General features: G+C 41.6%; 2 protein-coding genes across 4 annotated transcripts in view; one reads left to right on the top strand and one right to left on the bottom strand.

Annotated features, from left to right (window-relative positions):
• The window catches only part of LOC117346763 (hydroxymethylglutaryl-CoA synthase, cytoplasmic-like), an 83507-nt gene extending 79518 nt beyond the window's left edge, over positions 1 to 3989 (bottom strand). For 2 of the 3 annotated variants that reach the window (XM_033916842.1, XM_033916840.1), the window contains exon 1: positions 3871 to 3989. The gene's annotated coding sequence lies outside the window, so the exon portion shown is untranslated. Of the gene's footprint in view, positions 1 to 2721; positions 3849 to 3870 lie in introns of those variants that run through there. The other variant, XM_033916841.1, reaches the window with a different exon arrangement.
• Positions 3663 to 25960, top strand: part of ABL2 (ABL proto-oncogene 2, non-receptor tyrosine kinase) — a 140340-nt gene continuing 118042 nt past the window's right edge. Inside the window, exon 1 of the mRNA XM_033916837.1 lies at positions 3663 to 3840. Within this exon, the coding sequence (XP_033772728.1) occupies positions 3663 to 3840 (178 nt within the window). The remainder of the gene's footprint in view (positions 3841 to 25960) is intronic.

The raw sequence follows: 25960 nt of genomic DNA on the forward strand, positions 1-25960 counted from the left end.
CATACTTTCATCCAACAAGTTCCACTTCTTGAGCTCTGAATTGCCACTTGGTAAATCTTTTTTTTTACTCACAGTGGCAAGTGCAGTACACCTGCGGCATTGTTTGCCATGTGGCAATACCATACCATTGCCTTAGTAAAAGGGGCCCTAAGTTTACTTTGCTTAAAATCAATCTAAAAAGGTAAATTTCAAAATATCAATGTCCTGGTCACAAAAGCAGTTTGAGGGGAATGATAGCCATTTTCTATACTTTTGTGGCATAGGCAATTAAGAAAGAACACTTATTACCCAGGAACCAAAAAAAAAAACCACCCAAAGTTTTGTTACATAGGGCTCCTTTTACTAAGGTGCGTTAGCGTTTTTAGCGCACACACAAGATTAGCGCGCGCTACAGTGCATGCTTAAAAGGAGGTGGTAGCGGCTAGTGCGCATGGCATTTTAGCACGCGCTATTCCGCGCGTTAAGGTCCTAACACACCTTTATATAAGGAGCCCATAATGTTATACTGTTGCCAAATTTGCTAGCTTCCCTGATTTCTGTTAACATTTCTTCATCTGTCTATTCATTCTGACCTGGTAGATTGTAGTATAGCCCTATCAGTATACTTTTCCCTTCATATGTGGAATTTCGGTCCATGGGATTCCACTTTGCTATCTTTTAATTTTTATTTTTGCTATCTTTTAATTTATCTTCTAATTTTTATTTTGTTTATCTCAATTCCCTCTTTATTATATAGGACAAACCCCCTCCAATCTGATTCACTCTATCATTCTGATATAACACACTTTATTCAAATAAAGAGAGATACAGGCATAAGTATCTTTTTAGTGAAGTCAGCATAGAAAAAAATAATCAGAATATTTTCTTGACACAGGATTTTAATGGATGTATATATTGTATTTATGCCTACTTGCTATCTCTATTGGAAGCAAAGCAGGAGGATCAAGCCTGGCTAGTACCTGGTTGGGAGACCACCTGGGAATACCAGGTGTTGTAGGGCACTATGTTGGGCAGCAGTGACATAGTGGAGCCACACACTGCACAGGAGAAGGCAATAGCAAACCACTCCTGTACTCTGTCATGAAATAGCACAGTGGGGATTCCTCACTGTGCATGTTGCCAATTCAGAGGCATCATGCAGCCATATGTAGCTTTTATGCTTCATTTAGCTTAACCCCCCTCTTACCATCCCCTCCCTAACCCCAGATCCTACTTTTCCCTCTCTTGGAAACCTTCCGCTTTGAACCGAAAGGTAATGGCGGAATAGAAATCTGTAATGTAATGTATTTTGTTTTAGCTATGTTTTTTCTTGTAATATGCCTTGATATTAAGTAGAATATAAACCATTAAACTAAACCAATCTTTATATCACCATATATGTACTGATAAATCCATTGATCAGATCACCTTCCCCAGAAAACTCAGGTAACCATTAAACAAAATTGGTGACAAAGGGGAATCTTGAGGCACTTCACAATCAGGTTGCCAAGTATTTGAACTGATACCATGTCTAATACTTATCATTTAGGGCTACTAGACATATGCAGCACTGTATACTACATATGCAAGAAACAGTCCCTGTTCAACAGAGCTTACAATCTAATCAAAACAGACAAATAGGGGATTAGGGAATTGCTTATGGTGGGAATGATTAAAACAGACATGGATACATTACAAGTGAATAGGAGTTAGGAGATAAAAGCAGCCTCAAAAAGGTAGGCTTTTAGCCTAGATTTGAATACAGCCAGAGTCGGAGCTTAACAAGCTAAGGAAGTCTATTCCAAGCTTTCAGTGCAGCAAGACAGAAAAGAACTGAGCCTGGAGTTGGCAGAAGAGGAGAAAGGTACAGATAAGAGAGACTTACTTGATGAACAGAGTTCCCAGGGAGGAGAGGAGGGAGAGATAAGTGAGGAGAGATACTGAGGAGCTGTAGAGTGAATGCACTTTGTAAGGCAGTAAGAAGTTCAAACTATATGTGGAAATGGATAGGGAGCAAATGAAATGACTTAAGAGGGCTAATGTGACTTTAGCGAAACTGGTGGAATATACTAAATCATACAGCAGAATTTTGAACAAATTGAAGGGAAGATACTGTAAATGGTTTACTGGAATACCTCTGAGAAGCATCTTACAGTATTCTAAGTCTGAAGTGATAAAAAGTGCAAATAAGGGTTTTGGTGGTATGTTCAGAAAGAAAGGGACAGATTTTGGTGACATTATAGAGAAAGAAATGACAGGTTTTAGTGATCTGTTGGATTTGTACAGAGAGAAAGAGAGAGAGAGAGAGAAGTAAAAGATAACCCCCAAGGTTGCAAGATGGGAAGGATGAAAGTGTTATGCATGCAAATAGAGAATAGGGAAGAGGACAGATGAGTTTAGTCTTGGCCAATGAAGTCAGGACCAGCAAACAAATTTCTGTGCTATATTCCCATGGAACCCTAACTGGTTAGGATCCAAGAAAGAAAATTGACAGAGATAGCAAACACAACCTGCAAGAGCAGGGCCAAGAAAGGTGTACTTCTTATCAACTGAAAATCAGAACATAGATGCACATCTTTCTTATTGTCCTTTATTAAAAGGGAGAGTATAATAAGCCCCTCAAAAACTAAAAAAATATACTTTTTTTTCCAACAAAAGTTAGTAATCAAGTAAGGCCTTCAGCCAGCAGATTTTTAAAAAATAAGTCCACACAATAGGGATCCAGGTTACACAGTCTCTTACCAAACTTATCAATCAGCTTGAACAAATCCTCAGTGGAGACGGGCAAATCTGTCCCACAGATCTCCTGGTATGTGGATTGAGGTTACCAGTGCCACCCCTGGCTATGGAAGATTAAGCAGTCTCGGGTAGTTGCTATGGGATTTGAACCTGGGCTTTCTGGTTTTCAGCCTGCTGCTCTAACAATTTGGCTACTCTTCTGTTCAGTGCAGGGTAAGGGAGAGACTGACTGATTGAATGATGAGCAAAGTGCTCAACTGCAGAAGTATACACCTCATATAAACAATTCTTGCAAATATACATTTGGGCATCCTCCACATATGAACATATCAAAATGCACCGCCTCATACTGTTGTGTATACGCATGCAATGCTCCTCCAGGTCCTGACACAATCTTTACACACACACAAAATTGTGCATTGTATGTGTTTCAACGATGGTTGGTGAGCTCTCTCTCACGTTTGCGCACATTTTTGCATACAACTTATTTTATGCCTTGGGCATAATTTTTTTTTAGGCTTGCATTAGGAAACTGCATCGACTTCTAGCCTAAAGCTTATTATACAGAGACCCCTCAAACTGTAACCAACCACCACCTCCTTGAGGTGGGGTAAACGTTCCTCCGGGAAGCGCTTTCGTCGGCAGCGCATCCTCGCCGCTGAGGGGCTGGTTTGGCCGCCCTTACCTCCGCCCTCGGAGGACCGTGTTCAGTAGACGCTCTAGCTCCGTTTTGCGTGACTCGGTGGTTATGATGGCGGCGGCCTCGGCTGTGGAGGGTGCGCGGAGCCGCTGGAGGGAGAGCCCGTGAGCGCGAGGAGGAGCCGTCACCGCGGTCGGCGGAACGAGAAGAGGAGGACGTGCGCACCGGGCTCGGCCAGCTTCCGCGGTGGCGCTGAGGGAGGAATGTAAGAAGCGGCGGGCGGGCAGCGCAGGCGAGGCCGGGGATGGGCCAGCAGGTGGGCCGTGTCGGAGGAGAGGCTGCGGCTGGGGTGCAGCCACAGCAGCCGCCGCCTCGGAGCAGCCGCGGGAACAGCGCAGCGGGGAGGCCCGGTACCGCCGGCCGGAGGAAGGACGCCGCGGGCAGAGCCGCCGAGGCCGGCTTCAACATCTTCACGCAGCATGGTAAGGAGAAGTGGAGCCTTAGCTGCCTACCTTGCATGAGAGGAGTACAGGGAGGAGTAGGAGAGAGGCTGAGGGAGCTTTGAGCCCGGGTCCGGTGCAGCATCCCTCCCTCCCACATCTGATTTCCTGCTTCACGTTTTTCCCGTTCGAGACAGAGGAGCTCCCTGTGCTAGTGACTTAAAAAGACGAGTTTTGGGCTGCTTTATTGCTTGTAGTTTGTTTTATACTTCCACGGGGCTGTACTTTTACTGCCACCCCCCCCCCCAAACTCCCTCCCCCCAAAAAACCCCAAACATATCTAATATATGATACTTCTTTCTCTTTTGGATTCCTGTTTTCAGTTACTTGGCATTTGTGACAAATCCGAGTTTCAACTGTCATATCTTTATCTGCTTTTTGGATGTGAAGGTGAATGTCAAGATTCTGAAAGTGGAAACAAAGGGAAGTGATCATAATTAGTGCTTAAAATGTCATAACACAGTTATACTACATTATTTTCAGCTGAAGACAAAATATGGTATATTTTGGTGGAGTCCCCACACTCACTCAACCTCTCTTCTCAAGTCACATTATTACGTCTCCATCTATTTCTCTATATCAGTGATTCCCAACCCTGTCCTGGAGGAACACCAGGCCAATCGGGTTTTCAGGCTAGACCTAATGAATATGCATGAGAGAGATTTGCATATGATGGAAGTGATAGGCATGCAAATTTGCTTCATGCATATTCATTAGGGCTAGCCTGAAAACCCAATTGGCCTGGTGTTCCTCCAGGACAGGGTTGGGAACCACTGCTCTATATAGCAAACTCCACTGTGACTTACATTTGTACTTATTCTGCAGTTCCTCAATATCTTCCCTTATCTCTCACTACACCCCTTCCCGGGAACAGTTTAGCCAGGAGAGTTACATTTATCTGCATCCTCTTCTTCCACTATGGATTCCATTCCTTTCATCTTTTTGTACCATATGCCTGGAATAGACTTTTCAGTAACTATATCATGCTGTGTCTTGGCCCTGTTTATATTCAGACTAAAAGCCCACCTTTTTGAGGCTTCTTTTAACTCTTAACCTCTTTTTCACCTGCTCAATATCCATGATGTCTTAAGCATTCATCACAGGAATTAACTCCCTAATCCCTTTATTCTGCTTGTTTGTCTTGAATGGATCAAGTTCGGTTGTGCAAGGAGTTTGCGTTCAGCACTGCAGTCTAGTGCAGTGGTTCCCAACCCTGTTCTGGAGGACCACCAGGCCAATCGGGTTTTCAGGCTAGCCCTAATGAATATGCATGAGAGAGATTTGCATATAATGGAAGTGACAGGCATGCAAATCTGTTTCATGCATATTCATTAGGGCTAGCCTGAAAACCCGATTGGACTGGTGGTCCTCCAGGACAGGGTTGGGAACCACTGGTCTAGTGTTATAGAAATGAGAAAAAACAGTTGAGGATGGGCAGGATCAGTGAAGCAGGAGATTAGCCACAACAATATTTGGGGCTGGAGCCCTCGGCAAAGCTGAATAGTATTACTGAGATTGGACTTTAGAGTGCCTGGCATTGGCTGGGTCCACACGTTAGTTTCTGCACTGGCCATACTGTGTCTGTGGTTCCTGGGCAACAGAATCAGGCTGCTGTTTACCATGGGACCTTATTTGTTTACTTTTGTTATGGTCCTTACAGTAATAAGGTGTGGTAAATAACCCCTTCAATTAGCAGGAGGAGTGTCACCTAATGAACCTGATTAGAACAATCACTAATGGGATCTGAAACAGTAGTGGCCAATAATTGTAATTTAGTTGTTATTTCTTGATTGGTGGGAACATTCCACATGGAATAAGGTGTTAGACAGCCTACTCTGCAGAAAGCATGCATTAACAGTGTCAGAAGAAAAAGGTAATTTACAAAGTGTTAGTTTTCATGTATGAAAGCTTATCTCTGTGTTGTTGAGCTGCAAATATCTTCTCACCTTCTACTTGAAGTTATGATGTGGCCTTTTAACCAGTGAGAACAAAGGAACAGTTTTTAGTGATAAGTGTCCATGGTGGAATGCCAACCATAGGTAACTTGTACACATAAAGCAAAATGCAATACATTTCTCTCTTTACTATTTACTTTGAAAATTATAGACACGGAACACTTTTTTCATGGTCTTGTATTCTCAAAGCATTCACACAAGTATGTTGAATTGTGCCATTTGAGAGGTGGTTGAGACCATAGGTGCCAAATTTTCAAAATGATTGGAGTTGCTAAACATAACACAAGTTATACCTGCTTGACAACTTAAAAGAACTTGTTCGATATTGATGCTAACACTTACTGTGCCCACAGAGCTGGCACCTGTGGTTAAGGACAAACAAAGAACTAGTGGGCAGATATTATTTGCTTATGAATTTATGATGCTCAGCAAAGACTGAATTTTACTTCTTCTTTTAATATAATCAACACTTCCATTATTCATTTTATGTTTGCAAGGTGTTCTTCCCTTTTTGGTGACTTTGGTTCTCTTTTTAGATGGATTATTTAAAAAGTTTAATTGGGACTGTGACCATAATAAAGTCTATCTTAGTGAAATAAATTCAGATGAACTAACAGTACTCATTGTAGCATAACCTGTTTATCATCAGTGGTGATTTTTATTAGTATGTGAAGCAAGAATGGGTTTTGATAAACAATGGCACTTTCAGCAAGGATGAGGGAGTGGCAGTACTCTTAGCTGAAGGAGCTTTGTGTTCTCAGAACAGGTACTAAAGCTGTGGAAAGGGTAGAATGGGCCTCAGGCAAGAGAAGCAGTATAAATGTAGAGCGTTTGGCCCAGAGGATGCCAAAATTTAATGTTGGAAAACTAAACTGATTCTAGATGTTCCAGTATTTACTCAAAGAGGAGGGTTAGCACTCAAGAAAAAGATCTGGGTGTCATTGTGATCAGAACACTGAAACCTTCCGCTCAATGTGCAGCGGTGGCCAAAAAAGCAAACAGGATGCTAGGAATTATTAGAAAAGGGATGGTTAACAAGACTAAGAATGTTATAATGCCTCTGTATTGCTCAATGGTGCAACTTCACCTTGAGTATTGTATTCAGTTTTGGTCTAATCTAAAAAAATATATAGCAGCACTAGAAAAGGTTCAAAGAAGAACGACTAAGATGATAAAGGGGATGGATCTCCTCTCCTATGAGGAAAGACTAATGAGGTTAGGGCTCTTCAGCTTGGAAAAGAGGGCAGAGAGAGGGGTGATAGAAATTTATAAAATCCTGAATGTTGTAGAATGGGTACAAGTGGATCAATTTTTTACTACATCAAGATTTACAGTGACTAGGGGACACTCGATGAAGTTAGAGTAATACTTTTAAAGACTATAGGAGGAAATATTTTTTCACTTAGAGCATAGTTAAGCTCTGGAATGTGTTGCCAGAGAATGTGGTAAGAGCAGTTAATGTAGCTGGTTTTTAAAAAGGTTTGGACAAGTTCCTGGAGGAAAAGTCCATAGTCTGCTGTTGAGACAGACATGGGAGAAGCCACTGCTTGCTCTGGATCGGTGGCATGGAATGCTGCTACTATTTTGGTTTTTGCCAGATACTTGTGACTTGGATTGGCCTCTGTGAAGACAGGATACTGGGTTAGGTGGACCATTGATCTGATCCAGTAAGGCTATTTTTATGTTCTTAATATCATCTCTATAATAATCAGTTTGAGCTTGTTTCAGGGGCCTCAGGTGCATATAACATAATGTTTTCCCACTTGTGCATCTGTCTGTTCAGGTATGCTGATGGGGCAGAAAATGTTGTGTGGTACCTAAAGCAGAAGCATTGCGTATCTCAGACTGGAGGGCATACCGAATAGCAAGCAATGCAATCAGACACCAAGAAAATGAGAACAGAAAGATACAGAAATATTCCATCATATTGGATGCCACAGGCTTGATTAAAAGTCATTTTCAAGCACACCTTGATAATTAGCTATTCATGCTACATTTTATGAGCTCCCAAAGGAAAAGGGGGTATATTTTGGATTTAGATAATATTTTTTGGTTGTAGCTAAAGTTGAGTTACATTCAGATTTAGTAGGCATTGTCCTGTTCCATAGGGTTAGGATCTGTTTATGCCTGAGGCAACAAAAGTGACTTGCTCAAGATCACAAGGAACTGCAGTTGGATTTGAATAGAGGTTTCCTAGCTCTCAGCCAAATGTTCTAACCATTAGGCTACTCCTATACTCCGCCACTCTTCTTGGCATAATACAGATACAACTGCGAGTAGTTTGCGAGGCAGAGATCATATTACACATACCCTGGTTTAGAAATGAGATTTGTTACTGTCATGGGCAAAACTAACTTAAATTTGAACACATTGCCATACAGTATGTTTCCTACAGTTGAGCCTATCTTCATCTAGGTGATATTTCTACCAATCAGTTATTCATAATAGTAAACAGTCAACAGAACCAGCCTTCTCAACCACATTTAACTAGCAACAGTTTTGCCATATACTTTGCCAGCAAAATTAAAGTTCATCAAAACCTCCAGGTAGGTCCATCGAGCATCCCACCAGATAATGACGAATCCCCCCCCCCCCCAACATGCATATCTATCTTAGACTTATTCAACCAGGTAACAGATAAAACTCTTGAAAGGCCTATTGCCAGCATCCTACCCTCTTGTCCCTTGCTCAGCAAAGATAGTACAACTAGTAAGAAAAGGCCTTATTAAAGAAGCCACCAAAATGAACTCCATCTCTGTGGTAGGCCAGCTGCTAATAACACTAAAAAGGGCTATGAAACACCCTCTACTGAAAAAGAGCTCCATTGGCCAGGTCAAGCTCAAACTACCAAACAGGTGTAAGATATAAACCATTTAGTTTTTTTGTAAACGGTATGAAAAAAGTTTTAAATAAAATAAATAAATAAACAAAAGGGGCTCTAAAGATAATTGGTAGCCTTGATTTGATTGCTTTCCTTGAAGGATACACACAAGTGTAGAGCCAAATTATGTACCTTGCCTTTTGTAAGGCCAAGGCATAGTTTCTAGGATGAAGAATCTGGATTTATTTAGATTTTGATAAGCTGACTCAAGATGGAAGAAAGCAATTTTTCTATGCATACAGAGGTATGAGAAATTAGAGCTTCTTTTTTTCTTAGGTATCCTCCTGGAGGGCCTCCTGAAGGGTCGCAATCCAGTCGAGTTTTCAGGATTTCCCCAATGAATATGTATGAGATCTATTAGCATATAATGAAAGCAGTACATGCAAATAGATCTCATGCATATTCATTGAGGAAATCCTGAAAACTCAACTGGATTGCGGCCCTCCAGGAGGGACTTTGATACCCCTGATCTATGGGCTTCTTTTATAAAGCCAAATGCACCAAAACCCATAGGAATTGAATGGGTTTTGGTGCATTTACCACAGTAGCATCCCTACCATAATTTTGTAATAGGGGCCCTAAGGCCCTGATTCTATAAAGGGCGCCTAAGCCCTGTCTAACGCTGAGCAGGACTTAGGTGTCCAAAGTGGTTAGTGAGCAATTTAAGGGTCTTAACGAGCAATAATTGGCACATGGACGTCCAAAGGATGTGGACGTCACTTTGTAGATGCCTCCACAATTTCATGGACGCCCATTGTGAAAACGCACGCATAAGGGAATAGGCTTTGGTGTGGTTTCAATATGGGTGTCCTTTGATTTATTTATATAACGCTGAGCGACCTAGGGTGTCCATTTCATGCCTACATTGTAGGAGAATGAAAACCAGGTCTACTTTTGAGCTTAGTTTGGGCTTCAGATAGATCTGAGTTCTATGGACGGAACTTAGGCACAGTTTGGATGTTCTTAATGTGATCTGCTAAATAGTTCTCTGGGTTTTTTTTTTTTTTTTTTTTTTGCTTTATTAAGCTCAAAATACATTTAATAAGGCACCACATAAACAGGGCACATCAAAAAAGATATATTGCATGCAAAACCTTCTATTTTTGTGGACAAAGAACAATGCTATTTGCTAATTAGAGGAAAAGATCCATTAACTGAAGCACAGCACATGAAAAACAGCTTTAGGTTTTTGCTAAAAAGCTACCCTTTTTTCCTGATTAAACAGTGCTCCAATCGGCTCATTCTTGAAAACAAAGAAAGTACAGTGGTGCCTCGCATAACGGACGCCTCGCACAGCGAACGCTGCGCATAACAAACTTTTTGTCTTGCTCCCTATAACGAACTTCGTTTCACACAACGAAGTCGCCCGAGGGGCCCGGGGGGGGGCGGAACTACTCTCGCCGCTTTCTAATGTGAGCCGGGAACAGCAGCACCCTCCTGTCTGAATGCAGTGTTCCATCATCTCCCTCCACCTTACCTTAAAAACCGAGTTTTCCGGCTTTCTTTTTCGGCCAGCCACACACTTTCAAAGAGCAGCACATGCACGCATGCTCTGTTGTTCAATCTTCTCCTCTGACGCAACCGGAAACCGGAAGTTGCAGGAGAGGAGAACATTGATCAACTCCAGCAGCTGCGCGTGCACAGCTTTTTGAGATCGTGCGGCTGGGTGAGGGAGAAGGCTGGCAGGCTCTGCATGTGAGGTGAGGTGGAGGGAGGGAAATGTAGGGCTGCAGAACTAATTATTTTGTTTTACAGGTATTCTTATGGGACAACAGGGCTGCAGAACGAATTATTTTGTTTTACAGGTATTCTTATGGGAAAACGCGTTTCACACAACGAACGTTTCACATAACAAACTTGCTCCTGGAACGGATTAAGTTCGTTGTGTGAGGCACCACTGTACATGAAAAAAATATATAGATTGCATACGTAACTTCATTTGCAAAAGCTTAAAAACAGAAAAAGACCTTAGCATGGCTTCTACTTCATTGCAAATGGAGGTGTGCAGCTGCATAATACTGACCGCATTGTGAGATCATCAAGGTGCACTTGCAAGGTAGAATTCCAGTCCAAAACAAGGAATCCATTTAAACTTCTGGTATTAATACAAAGTGTTAATTAATCCGTAATTTTTGTCTGGGAGTAAGATTTGTGCTGCGACTACTTTTATTTTTTTAATTAATGAATTATTTATACTTTTAATAAATTCAATCAAAGTATGACACTTATTCCAGAAAATATAGAGATGGATTGAGAAAAGGAAAAGGAATATTTTATGAACTCTTCATTAGACCACTATATTATATAAAGAGGGAGTGGACAATTAAAAATAAAGGAGATCAAATAATAAACTTTTTTAAAAAGAAAAGACCTAAGGTTATTCATCCCTCACAAATACAAACTAAATCCAGGTGGTTACTATGGCCCCCTTTTACTAAGCTGTGTAGCAAATGCTCTGACTCCCAGTCAATTGCTATGGATGTTGGAGCATTTACTGGGCCAGCTCAAGCTGTTGGGTTTAGTAAAAGGGGGGGGGGGGCAGTATATGAGTACTTTAGTCCATTTGAAAACTTCTTCAGTTCCTCAGTTGGCATGGGGCAAAGAAAACATACTTTATCCCTAGATAATGAACTTGACATTTGCACAAAAAAGCAAGTAAAAAGGAAGCTTCCAACTTTTTCTCTCATCGCTATGAATTCTTGCCTTTTGTCACGAGTAGATTTTGTCACGTCTGGATAAATCCGGATCCTTTGTCCACAGAACAGTGTGTGCATATTCCTAAAGTATAAACGTGTGATGGCATTCAAGTTTTGCTCAATGACAAATGAAACTGGTAAGGTTGCTCTTTTTAACTTCAGTAAATAAATCTTCCACAATAGCTAAAAGTTAATTTTCCCATTTTGCAAGTAAATTTTTTGAGCTCCTCCCGTCCTCTGTCTTTATTTTTATAAACATTTGGTAAAATAAATGTTGAATGGGGGTATAGTTTCTTGTGGCAACTTAAAATTTTTAAATATTTCTTGAAGAAATCAAGAGGAGGTACCCAACATATTAGGGAAATTTAATACCTGTAAATTAAGTCTTTTAATATAATTTTTAATTTGTTTGAGCTTACGGTGAATATAGATTTTATCTTTCACTTTCACAGCCATATTATATTTGAACGCTTTAAGTTCCATTTGTACCCATTTAACCTATTCCGGGTAGTCCCTCTTAACCACTTCAAGGTTCTTTGATAAGGTGTCCAGAGTTGATTATTCTTATGTAGATCTTTTCAGTGGAAGAATCAAGCTGTTCCAGTGCTGTCCAGATGCTCTCTATGGTTACCGCCTTGGGAACTACCAATATACTTGAAGCTCCTATGTTCTTCTGCTTACCAGTTGATTCATCAGATTTGATTCCCTTCTCACTGGACTCATTTCGTGACTTCTGCCTCACTGTGCTCCATTGCCAGAATCCTTTCTTCAGTCGGGCAAGGTGGATTGCTGGCTGACAGCGAAGTGTATGATCTGAAAGGGATGGAGATCCCTTCTTCCAAACTTAACACGGGGCCAATTCCAGTAGAGTTGTAGGGGGTTGACAGCTTACCTGCCCAGTTTCTACTGGACTGGTAAGGAGGTGGTAGTCGATGAGGGAACAATTTTAATCCTTCCTTTTCATATATGGCATTATGAAGGAAAAGAAGAAAGAAAAATGCCTGTCCCAGACTGCTGTAGGTACACTCTTGTCAACTGCTCATTTTGCCATCTTGGCCACTTACCAACTCTAAAGAGCCTGTAACCATTTTTAGATGGAGTTTTCTGCTCCTGTTTTCTTCTAGTAACTTCTACTGTTCTATGTCCTTCACCTCTGTGGTTTGTGGTCTAGTAATGCTACATGATTCTCTAATAAACAATTAATTTGGGACCAAATTGATTTCCAAAAGGCCATGATAAAGGGACAATAGAATAATAAATGATCTAGAGTCCCTGCTTCAGGTTTACAATGCCAGCATCTATTAGACTTAGAGCTGTCTAACTTTTGTAATCGAACTGGGGTCCAAAATGCTCTATGCAACAAAAAGAACCAAGTTTGTCTCATAGATGCAGACACTGTACACCTCATCCTCCAAGACCAAATTCGTGACCATTAAGACGCAGAAATTTGATGCTTAATCTCAATGCTCCAAATATCTTTGAGGCCAGTCTTTGGTTTTTTATTTATAAATCCTGTTATCAATTTATACCACTGTGCGGCTTGGTGTCCCAAGAAGTCCGCCTGAAAGCATAAGAATTCCAGATTATATTGATTATTAAGATTCTTCCATTCAGGGAACCCCTCCTGAATAGCCTGCTTCAGTTGCAACCATTTAAAACTTTGTGTTTTATTAAGACCATATTTTTGCTGCAAATGTGAAAAATCAAGCAGTTTACCATTTAAAATAACATCGTTTAAAACCCGTATGCCTGCAATAATCCAATGCTTCCAGACGACTTTAAATCCACCAATTTGAATCTTGGAGTTAAGCCATATAGATTGATTTGTTGATTTTAGTATTGGGTTAGGTGTTAAATTACTGACATATTGTAATGTTTTCCACGTATCCATTAATATTCTATTATCTTTATATTTTCTAGGCATCTTAATACTGAGAACATGACATAAATGTAAAGGGAAAATGAGTCGCCATTCCAAATATAACCAATGTGGGACATTTTCCATGAGCTCTGGGAGGACCCAATACATACCCTGGCATAAAATATAGGCTTGATGATACTTATAAAAATTTGGGAAATTTACCCCACCCTCCCTAATTGATTTTTGTAGAGATACTAAAGCAATTCTAGGCCTTTTACCCAGCCAAATAAATTTTGAAAGAATACCATTTAACTTTTTATAAAAGGACCCATGAAAAAAAAACTCATTTGATAACAAACCACAGGCAATATCATCATTTTAATAGTTTGAACTCTCCCCCACCAAGAAAGATGCAAAGGATTCCATTGCTCACACATTTCTGTTACTTTCTTAATTAAAAATTTTTCATTCTCTTACCATGTCTTCAAGTGTATTTTTAATCCAAATACCTAAATATTTTAATCCATCTTCCTTCCATACAAAGGAAAAAGAGTCAAATAGTCATTTAGTACAATGCACATTAAGAGGCAGAATTTCTGATTTGTTCCAATTTATCTTATATCCAGAAAATTTTCCAAATTTCTCTATTAACTCAAGCAAGCATGGAATGGAAGTCTCAGGATTCCTCAAATAAAACAGTATATCATCTGCATAGGCAGAAACTTTATATTCCCAGTTTGTACGAAGAATACCCTGTATCCCTTTTGATTGTTGAATAGCTAATAACAAGGGTTCTAATACAATATCAAAAAGCAAAGGAGATAGTAGACAGCCTTGTCTAACCCCCCTCCGCAAAATAAAACGCTCTGATAAATTATTATTAATAAACAATCTTGCAGATGGAGAGCTATACAATGTTTGAATCATTTGTATAAATCCTGAATCTATACCAAACCATTCTAATGCCTGATACATTATTTATTTATTTATTCAATTTTCTATATCGTTCTCCCAGGGAAGCTCAGAACGGTTTACATGCATTTATTCAGGTACTCAAGCATTTTTCCCTGTCTGTCCCGGTGGGCTCACAATCTATCTAATGTACCTGGGGCAATGGGGGGATTAAGTGACTTGCCCAGTGTCACAAGGAGCAGCATGGGATTGAACCCACAACCTCAGGGTGCTGAGGCTGTAGCTTTAACCACTGCGCCACACTCTCCCCCATTCCACCCATCAAAAGCTTTCCCTGCATCCAAAGACACAGAGAAAGCTGGTTCATTCATGGCTTTTGTTAAATTTAACATATGAAAAGCCAACCTAGTGTTATTAAATGAATGTCTTTTAGCAACAATCCAGTTTAGTCAGTTATAACTTTACCGGTTCACTAGGCAGGCTAGATCACACTTCCTTAATTAGATTTTCTCCTACTATCAGAAGCTGTTAGCAGTAGCTTTTGTTTGTTTGTTTTTTTTCCCCTATCTCCTTCTGGAGAAGCCCTGTTCTGTTAGCTGTTTCATCTCTTCACCAACAATTCCTCAGGGAATGACATTAATCATTAATTGTTTTGACATGCCATCTCTTATTTTTAAGGATCACCAGCGAAAATGTAAAAAAACAGCTGTCTGGAAGTCAGTATTACCAAATGTGTATGCCTGGGTTAGAGAGCTTCTTGATCACCCTTCCATCTTGTTGCGCTTCAAGCCACGCCCCCAGTTTGGTGCATATCAATGATAAAAGGGAGAGCCTTAGCCAAACGTAGAGCCAATATTTTAGCTAAAAGTTTTCCATCTTCATTTTTAAAAAAATATACAATAAGTGAAATACAGAGTAAATTAATCATTTTACAATATAGACATCACTTAAAATTCTCAAAAATTCATACTTATTAATACCCTCTCCTCACCCACCAAAACTTTTCCAACTATTTTCCAACCTTATTTACCTCCCATCCCTCCCCCCCCCAGATGTGCATATTATCTTATGACAAACCATAACTACAGAGATTCTACAAAGGACGTTAATGGGCCCCAAATTAATTTAAAATTTTCATTATTCCCTAATATGGCAGCATTCATTTTCTCATATTTATATATAAGACATAAACTTGCCCACCAAAATGTAAAGTTGAGGCGATCCCAATTTTTCCAGTTTTGTGTAATCAGTTGTATAGCTGTACTTGTCATAATTAAAAAGTGACGTCTTTTATGTTTATCTAGATTCTAGGGGATCTTTAATATGCAAAATAGTACCGCAAATTATTATTTCATAAGCAGCTCCAGTCTCTTTTATGAGATTGCTGTGTAGACAGCCGAGGTGATTGTAGGTTGTTTAAAATGCTACTCAGGTACAGTAGATAGATTGTGAGCCCACCGGGACAGATAGAGAAAATGCTTTTTAAAGTACCTGTATGTAAACCATTTTGAGTGTGGTTGTATAACTACAAAAAGGCAGTATACAAGTCCCTATCCCCTTCCCCTTAGTACAGGCTAGGAAAGATGCCATGGCTCCCTATTTAGAAGTGGATTCAATTTAAGCTTCTTTTGTTGACCCTTAAAGTCTTGATGGTAGACATCCTTTTCACCTGAGGAAAAGGTTGCATTAGTATTGAAATGCTTTATTTTTTTGAATGCTGAGGCTCTTAAATGTTTTTACTCTATCATTAGTAATCTGGAATAGCTCTTGTTTGGGATGAAAAGTGAGCTTAACGTGTAGATTTCAGAAGAAAATTAAAACCTTGTCTCTTCTCGGATTTAGATAATTTATTTTTCAGCAGTTCAAGAAACATAAGTTTGCGGTTTTTCTGTTTGGTTTGTGCATTTTATGGTTATGTTGTATTGTGAATCTCCATTGGTTGTTTCAGAATTGAAACAGTACATGTGAATCTAATATAATAAAATGGTAAGCCGCGCATGCGCACTTCCTATGCGTGCGCCGGTTTTCCGTGAGCTGTAGCGACCCTACGGTCTGGCCTCATGCGAGGCAAGACAAGTGCGCATGCGGGCCCTTCCCTGCTCTCCACCTGCGGAGCGGCGGCTGCCGGCCGCTAGCACCCCCTGCCCTCTCCGTCGCCTCCCGGCTCCAGCAGCGTAGGCAGCACTATAAACACGCTGCTTCGCCCCCTTCTCTACCGATTTCCTCTGCCGCGTCTCTGATGACATCATCGGAGACAGACGCGGCAGAGGAAATCACCAGTAGAAGGCCGCGAAGCAGCGTGTTTAAAGTGCTTCCTACGCGGCTGGAGCCCCGAGGTTTGTCGGCGGAGGAGCCCCGAGGAGCAGGCCGGATTGACAACGGCAGTAAAAAAAGGGGAGGGGCCGAACAGAGCACGAAAGAGAAGGTAAGAGAAGGGAAAGGATGGGGTGGGGGAAAATGCTGCTACTGCTTCTGCACAGGAAAGGGGGGGATAGGAGGGAAATGCTGTTGCTGCTGCATATGGAAGTGGGATGGAAATGCTGCTGCACAAGGAACTGGGGAAAAATGACAGAAAGAAAGAAAGACACAGGGGCAGGGAGAGGGACAGAAAGACAGACAGAGAAAGGGGGCCAGAGAGAGAGTCAGCGGGAGAGGGAAAGGGGGCTGCTTTGGGGGGAGGGGTGTGCTGGGGGGAGACAGAAGGGACCATGGAGAGATAGGGAAAGGGGCTGCTTTGGGGGGAGGTGTGCTGGGGACAGACAGCTTTGCTCTGGGGGGGGGGGGGGAAGACAGAAGAGGGCCATGGAGAGACATTTGGGGGGGAGGTGTAAGCTGAAGACAGACAGACATATATTCTAACACCCATTAATGTAACGGGCTTAAAGACTAGTGTTTAAATAAAAGCAAAACTATTCATCCTTTGATATGTATTTAGCATCCTTGGGTGAAATTCTTTAAGGGTTTTTATTAGGAAATTGAAATCTCACAAGGAAAAGGAATCTTGCAGGTATCTTTAACAAAATAGTTAGAAAGCTGACTTGGGAGCGGTGCTGAAATTCCCACAGACTGGAGACAGGACAGTACAGTAGAGGGATGGGAGTGAGGGATGTAAAGCTGCTGTGCAGGGAGTGGGTAGGAGGGGAGGAAAGATGCTGCACATGGGGTAAGAGAGGAATAATTGTTGGGGTGGAAGAGAGGAAGGAAGAGATGAAATCTGGACTCCACCTCCTTAAGTTTTTTCCATCCATTCATAGCCCCCTACCCCCCCTTTTTTTTTTTTTTATAGTTCCTCGTGGTTTGATGGTGTAATTAGGTCATGCTGGCTCTACTTTCAGAATGGTTCCTATGATTTTCCATGAAAGTACTGCTACATGTCAAGGTAGCTATTTTGAAAGGTCAGCTCAGTAGGCAGGGAGGCCTATGAGTGAATGAGAGGTACTTGGGGGAGGGGATGTTCTTGGTGTGACTGTGGTGCCCTGATGCACTGCACTGCAGGGGCACACAAAGCCATGCACTTGCTATTTTCCATATTTGATGTTTTCTGTTATCTGACACCATTTACTGTATATACACAAATATAAACCTATCCAAATATAAAATGAGATACCATTTTTCCCCTAAAAGGAGAGCAAAATGGTATCTTGAATATAAACTAAGGGGTTATATACCACCCTCACAGTAATGTCCCTTCTTCTTCTCCTCCTCCTTCTACTACACTGACCCCCCTCCCCCGCCATAGCATGCACTTGTCTGCCCCCCACCCCGAATACGCAGCATTCCTTTCCCAATTTCCCCCCTCCTGGCTCCAGTGGTAAGACCTCAGGCCTTACCTTGCTTCCCTGGTGGTCTAGCAGTGCCTATGCTTTCCCACAGTAAAAATGGTTGTCTATCGCTAGGGCTAGGAGGGGGGTCATGTCTGTTTGGGAGGGGGGAGATGGAGAAGAATTGCCTTACTGAGTCCCGCAAGCCCAGTCAGTAGCCCGTTCTCATGGTGTCCAATCCAGGTTACTAGTACCTGGCAAAAACCCAAAGAGTAGCAACATTCCATGTTGCAGATCCAGGGCCAGCAATGGCTTCCCCCATGTCTTTCTCAATAACAGACTATGGACTTTTCCTCCAGGAAATTGTCCAAACCTTTCTTAAACCAGCTATGCTATCTGCTCTTACTACAACCTCTCTCTACTCTGGACAATGTGTTCCAGAGTAGAGAATGACACGGTGACAAAATTCATCACCGTTCCTGTCCCCCCCGCAGATAACCGCGGGAAACCATCTTCATTTCATTCTTTAAGGAGAGAGGAAAGAATCAGAGTATAATTGGGCACAACCACTGATCCGCAATCTTTGCTTTGAAGAATGCTGTTGTAGAAGGACCGAGGTTGAAATAGACACTAGAAAATGATACGGGATTATTTCTCGCGGTTATCCGCGGGGACGGGAACGTGATGAATTTTGTCACCATGTCATTCTCTATTCCAGAGCTTAACTATTCTCTGAGTGAAAAAATATTTTCTCCTATTGGTTTTAAAAGTATTTCCCTGTAACTTCATCAAGTGTCCCCTAGTCTTTATAATTTTTGACAGACTTCAATCATATCTCCCCTCAGCTGTCTCTTTTCCAAGCTGAAGAGCCCTAAACATTTTAGTCTTTGCTCATATGAGAGGAGTTCCATCCCCTTATTTATCTTGGTTGGTTTTCTTTGAACCTTTTTTAGTGCCGCTATATCTTTCTTGAGATAAGGAGACCAGAAATGAACGCAGTACTCCAGGTGAGGTCACATCATGGCGCAATACAGAGGCATTATAACATTCTTAGTCTTGTTAACTAACCATCCCTTTTTTAATAATTTCTAGCATCTTCTTTGCTTTTTTGGCTGCCGCTGCACATTGGGCAGAATATTTCAACATATTGTCTACAATGATACCCAGATTCTTTTCTTGGGCACTAATCCCCAAGGTGGACCCTACCATCTGGTAACTGTGATTTGGGTTGTTATTCCCAATGCGCATCACTTTGCATTTGTCCACATTAAATTTCAGCTGCCACTGTCTTCCAATTTCCTAAGGTCTGCCTGCCATTTTTCACAATCTGAATGCGTTTTAACAACATTGAACAGTTTAGTGTTATCTGCAAATTTAATCACCTCACTCATTCCAATTTTCAGATCATTTATAAGTAAATAGCACCGATCCTAGCACAGATCCCTGCGGCACTCCACTGTTTACTCTCCTCCACTGAGAAAAATTACCATTTAACCCTACCCTCTGTTTTTTATCCAATAACCAATTCCTAATCCACAACTGAACTTTACCATCGATCCCATGACTCTTTAATTTTTTCAGGAATGTCTCGAGGAACTTTGTCAAAAGGTAGAAAAAATAATTATATTTTCTATTTTGTGATTATAATATGTCAGATTTGAAATGTGTATCCTGCCAGAGCTGGTGTTAGTGAGTGTAAGCTAGGACCTAACAGAGATAGGAAAAGTCTTTTTTGTTTATACCATAGTGCTGGCATGGGGTTGGAGAGGGCAAAGAGGCTACAAAATAAACCCTCCAGGACGTTAAAAAAAAAAGCCCAATTGGGTAGGAAAAGTGAATCAAATCGAATTGAAAAATCAGTTCAATGGACCAAATCGAGTTGAAAATTTTTCCCTAAATCGGACAGCACTAGTAAGTACCCAAGGTTGTATCATGGTTGTAGATATATTTGTAACATACCCAAGGTTGTACCAAGCTTTTGAATCATATTAAATATTTAGGCCCTAATTTTTATAAAGCTGTGTTAGGCTTTTTTATCACCAGCGGTATTAGCTCTGACGCTCATAGGAATTCTGTGAGCGTTGGAGCTAATACCTCCGTGACAGGCGATAAAAAAACCTAACACGACGTTATAAAAAGAGCTCTTAATTTGAAATGGTTTTTATACTGTCCTCTCAGGGTTTCCACTGCTGGGATCCACTGCCGGTATTAACTAACGGCATTATGCCACATACAATAAACTAAACCAGTGGTTTTTAACCTTGTTGGAGGTACTGAACCCCACCAGTTTCATATGCGTGTTCACCGAACCCTTCTTTATTGGAAAAATAAAATATGTTTTTTACAAATTCAAAACATAAGTATACAGTGAGGGAAAAAATAATATCAATTTTGAAAACAAAAAAGTTCTATATTTTGAATAATAATAACATAATAATGAAATTTACTGCAAATCAGTGTGACTTCTGCTGTTGCCTCTCAGAGACCAGTTCAGAAATGCGCGGCTTTACCTTGGCAAGTGCCACTCTCATGTCATTTTCGCTACAAAGTCTGTTCCTTTTCTTTGTTTTTATGTCCAGCATCCTCGAAAAGGATTGCTCGCAAAGATATGTTGTAACAAACGGTATGAAAATTTCCAGAGCTTTCTTAGCAATAACAGGGTACGTTACCAATTGTTGACACGAAAACGTTGAGAGCGTTGTTGTTCTGAAGAGTTGCTGTTGAACCTGGCTCTGCTGAATTTCAATGATTTCATCGAGGTATTCATCATTGACATCTGTTGTCTCAACACTAAACGTGAACGGCTGTCTCACCCATGCTGGATATGACTCTCTTGTAGGGAAGTATCCGTCGAGAGACTTTGCAAGCTCATCTAAGTGCGTGGCAATAGTTTGCTTCAGTTTCGCGGGTACAGAAATGTCTCCGATTCCAGATACATCTTCGATCTTACTTACACAGTTGTCTAGCAGGGGAAAGTTTGCGAAGTTATCGTTTTCTGTTCGTCGTTTCCATAATGGTAGCTTTTTTTGAAAAGCTTTCAGGTTTTCTTCCGCTTCGATGATGTTGACTCCACCACCCTGCATCTGCTTATTGAGATGATTGAGAGCTGCAAAGATATCAGCCATGTACGCTAAAATGAGAATGAACTCAGAATTTTTGAAGCAATCTGCATGACAATGTTGCTGCTCTTGCAAAAACAGAGCTAATTCTACACGCATGGCAAAAACAAAATTCAGCACCTGTCCCCGGGATAACCACCGAACGTTAGAATGGTACAGAAGTACCTTGTATTCAGATCCCATTTCTTTACACAGCTCCTTGAAGATGCGGTGCTTCAGAGCATTATTTCGCACATAGTTCACGCATTCCACAACAATTTTTAAAACTTCTGCCAGTTTTGGAGGCAAGGTTTTTGTTGCCAACGCATGCCTGTGCAGAACACAATGCGTAACAATGATGTGTGGTGCATCGGCATTCACTAGCGCACCAAAACCGGACTTTCTTCCGAGCATGGCTGGAGCTCCGTCCGAACAAACTGCAGAAACCATATCCCACGAAAGATTGTTGTCTTTGAAGAAGTCATCCACAAGTTTCTTCACATCAGTTGCCTTAGTTGTTGTTGTAACAGGCTTACAAAATAAAAAATCTTCCTTTATCACGTCGTCTTTCACATAGTGCACGAATACTGCAAGCTGGCTTAGATTAGAAACATCTGTGGTCTTGTCGAGTTGAAGGCTGAATTTTGCCGGGCTTGAAATCAGATCTGCAACTACTTGAGCCAAGATGTCTTTGCTCATGTTCTCTATTCTGCTGCTGATGATGTCATTTGAAAGAGGAATTTCAGATAACTGAACTTCAGCCGCTTTTCCCAGCATGATATTCGCCATCTTCAACACAGCTGGTTTTATGAGTGTTTCACCAATGGTGTGTGGTTTGCCCTGCTTTGCGATCAGGTAAGCAACTTCGTACGATGCTGTGAGGATCGGTTTGTTGATGGGTACAAAGCCGAGAACAGGCAGAGTAGCCTTTTCATCGAATCTTGCTCTCTTCACTTTGAATTCAGCGAGCGTTGTGTTCTTGTATTTTCCATCTCCATGCAGCTTAAGGAAGTGTTCCCTTAGTTTTGCCGGAGCTAGACTAGAATTACTCAACTTGGCATTGCAAATCATGCAATTAGGACGCTGACTCTCATCACGTTCCGTTATACATGTGAATCCATATTGTACATATTCGTCCGACCACTTTCGTATTTTGCTCGACATAGTTAGTAAGGGATTAAAATATTAAGATAGGTATCATACGACGTACCATCACAACAGTTACAATTCGACTACTGTGCGCATCAAATCCCCTGCAGCACAGATAGGCCAAGCGATGTTGCGTGATCACCTGCAGCCAATTATGGACAAGCGGGGCGTATCATCACGAATCATAAGCGCTTCAGTCACGTTCAATCATCTATCAGTTAAATCACAAATTTTGATCAGGAATTGATTGATGTATATAAGGCGTTAGTTACAGATTGATAGATCAAGAAACCGAGTACACGATCAGTCTTGATCAAAATCACTGAATAACTGATAGATGATTGAACGTGACCGAAGCGCTATATGAGTCGGAGGTGTGTTTTGACCTCTGCCGAACCCGCGAGACTGACTCACCGAACCCCTGGGGTTCGGTCGAACCCAGGTTAAGAACCACTGAACTAAACTGTGAGACTTGGATTGAATAGAATTTAAGTCTCTAGCTTTTGTCATGAATTTCTACAGGCCATCCACAAACTTATTGATAGAGCTGGGACTAGGAAAGCCCAAGAAAAGTAAGCAAGTCTTAAAAACTGGCTAATTCAGTGTATCGTAAACTGTGTGCCCTGAGATGCTGGCAAAGAGGAAAGGCGCCAGCTGACTGCTTACAGGACGTACCTCTTGCGGCGAGAGACATGTCCTGTAGTCAGTCAGCCTGCGCCTGTCCTCGGGAACACCTCTGCACCTTCTCCTCATCTCTCCTGTAGGCTTATGCGCAGATGTCGACATGATGACATAACACATGCACTTGATGTCATTGGTCGATGTCCGTGTATGTCCAGGTGCCCTCTAGCTGCAGCCTCAAGATTAGTGTGCCGCAGCTTAAAAAGTTTGCAACACACTGAGCTAAGTAATCAAGAAGATGCCCTTCCTGTTCAATTGCGCAATCTGGGTGGCTCTTTCCAACTATTTCAAAACATCTGAAAACTTGGCTATTTTTCAAAGTTGTAAATTCCGCTTCTCCCTTTACTATTCCAAAATCATATTGTATTTGTTCTCTTTGCTAGTTTTGTAAATCGTGCCGAGCTCTATTGTTTATAGAGAAGATGCAGTATATAAGCCTAAGGTTTAATTTACTGTGGGCTCCTTTTACCAAGCCACGCTACAGATTTTTAGTGCGGGCCGGCACGCTGATTGCTGTGCCGCTCATAGTTTTCACTCCTAATAATGATTAACGAATACGCCAGTTTCGGAATTTAGCCTGAAAATCTGGAACTTCTGTTTATCAAGACCAATAGAATTTTTTTTTTTTTAGATTATGAAGAAAATGTATCTGATAACAAATAATTTAATTCAATGACTTGTACAGTAGAAAAGACCGATACTGCAAGCACTAAATAAACTTGAACATTTATGGAAAATAAATTGCTTGTCTGAAAGAGTTGTGTTTGGCTTTGCATGAAAGTGAAACACACTTTATACCCAGCACTAACAACTGATCTTCCTTGAGCAGTAGTTGTGAAAATTCAGTGTGTTTAAGTCCACAGTAAAATAATTTTGATTAGATGTAAGTGCAGCGAATATTCCAGCAGCTGCTGCAGAAGAACCCATTGTAGATTATGGGCTCCTTTTATCAAGCCGCGCTAACAGGGTTAACGCGCGTGACGTTTCTTCACGTGCTAACCCCCGCGCTGGCCAAAAACTACCGCCTGCTTAAGAGGAGGCGGTAGTGGCTAGCGCGCTATTATATGTGTTAAACCGCTAGAGTGGCTTGATAAAAGGAGCCCTATGTTATCTGCAGCTGCTTTGCTTTACTTTACTAAAATTGCAGTTCCACAGTGTACCACAAGATGGAAGTATAGACAGTAATGAGTAATTTTTCAAGGGCATAATAACTTTTTTTCAGTGTTCTCAAAGGTAGATGATTTGAATTGGATTGGATTTATTACATTTGATTACCGCTTGTACATGAGTAGTAAATGGTTTACAATACTAATATATTAGAAAATGAGGGTAATTCTGTAATATGATAGCTTGCTTTTTAAGTAATATAAATTTACTCCTATTCTTGCTCGCTCCCTTCCCCCTGAAATTGGTCGTCACCAGAACTAGCCTTCATCATCCAAAAAACCAAACAATTTAGTAGCATCTGCAAATTTAATTGCCTCACTCGTCATTCCAATTTCCAGATCATTTGTAAATATGTTAAATAGCATTGGTCCCAGTACAAATCCTAGTGGCATTCCACTATTTATCCTCCTCAGTTGAGAAAAATGGCCATTTAACCCTAGCCTCTGTTTTCTGTCCAGTAATTAATTCCTAATCCAGAACTAAATATTGCCCCCTATCCCATGACTCTTTAATTTTCTCAGGAACCTCTCATGACAAAAGCAATTAAAAATCTAGACACTATATCAACTGGCTCTCCTTTATCCACAAGTTTATTCACACCTTCAAAGACATGCAGCAATTTGGTGAGGGAAGACCTCGCGTGGCTGAACCCATACTGACTCTGTCCCATTAAACCATATTTTGTCTACTTGTTCAATAATTTTATTTTTTTATAATGGTTTCAACTTTTTCCTGGCATTGAAGTCGATCTCACCAGTCCCCACAGTCTGACATGATTCCCTTTTCCTAACCCACATCCCCATAGTCTCATGTCTCCCTCTCCTCATGCCCTACTTACACCTTCTACAGTCCTGACATATTCTCTTCTCCCCAGTCACCAACCCCATGGGAGGTGCTGGAGAGAGGAGGGCATGTTCTTTCAGCCAGGGTCTGGCTTTACATCTGTCCCCTTCCCCTACACATCCAGCAGCTCTTCCTCTGCCTTCCTCCTTCTCCCCTTATGGACCCACCACCTCTCCCTCCCCCAACCACCATACCCACTCATGGTCTAACATGTCCTCTTAGCCAAGATTTAATACTTCTCTTGTCCCGTTCACCACCATATATCAATACCATTCTCTGCCTTTTTCCATCTCCTCCCTGAGTATCCAGCACCTTTTCCATGTCCTCTTTGAGTGCTCCTTCTTTCCTGCAGCAGATCCAGCATGTCTCCCTTCTTGTGAATTCAGCATCTTCCTCCCCTCCCTCAAGTTTCAAGTTTTATTTTGGTTTGATGAATCGCTTATTTAATTTACTAAGCGAATTACAACTTTATTAAAAAGTATAAGCATATACCATTTAATTATCTATAATAATAAAACCCTAGAGCGTGCATGCGCTGTTGAAACATCATGATTCCTAGCGCCGTGAGGTGTGCCTCCGTGCCAAATTCGATTTTCAAACACGGAGGCAGGCCAGAACGCAGAGCAACTCCCCCCTCGCCGTCACTCACCGCCAGAGTGCCGCCTCACTGCTGCCGCTGATTCGGAGGGGGGGCACAGGCGCACCTGCCAACATCTTCTTCTCACCCTCCTCCCTCTTGCCTGCTCACCCGCCCGCTGCGGCTCCTCTCTCGAACGGGCAGGCGGCCCGCAGACAGGAGGCTGCTGAAACGCATGAAGCTTCCCCGGGGGGGGGGGGGGGACGGCAAGCGACGGCGAGGAGGGAGTCGGAGCAGGTCGCAGAGGCTGTCGGTGTTTGCAGGCCCGGCGGCTTCAGACGGATGTTGGTGGAGGGCAGACAAAAAAGAACGGAGGTAAGGATTGCTGCTGGACATGGGAAGAGGTGCTGATGGACGGGAGGGGGGAGGCAAAAAAAGGAAGGGAGGCCTGCTGCTGGACAGGGGGAGAAGAAAAGAGGTACTGCTGGACAGGGGGGGCAGAAAAAGGAAGGGAGGCCTAC

The sequence above is a fragment of the Geotrypetes seraphini genome, chromosome 12 (genome assembly GCF_902459505.1).
Source record: "Geotrypetes seraphini chromosome 12, aGeoSer1.1, whole genome shotgun sequence".
Classification (NCBI taxonomy): Eukaryota; Metazoa; Chordata; class Amphibia; order Gymnophiona; family Dermophiidae; genus Geotrypetes; species Geotrypetes seraphini.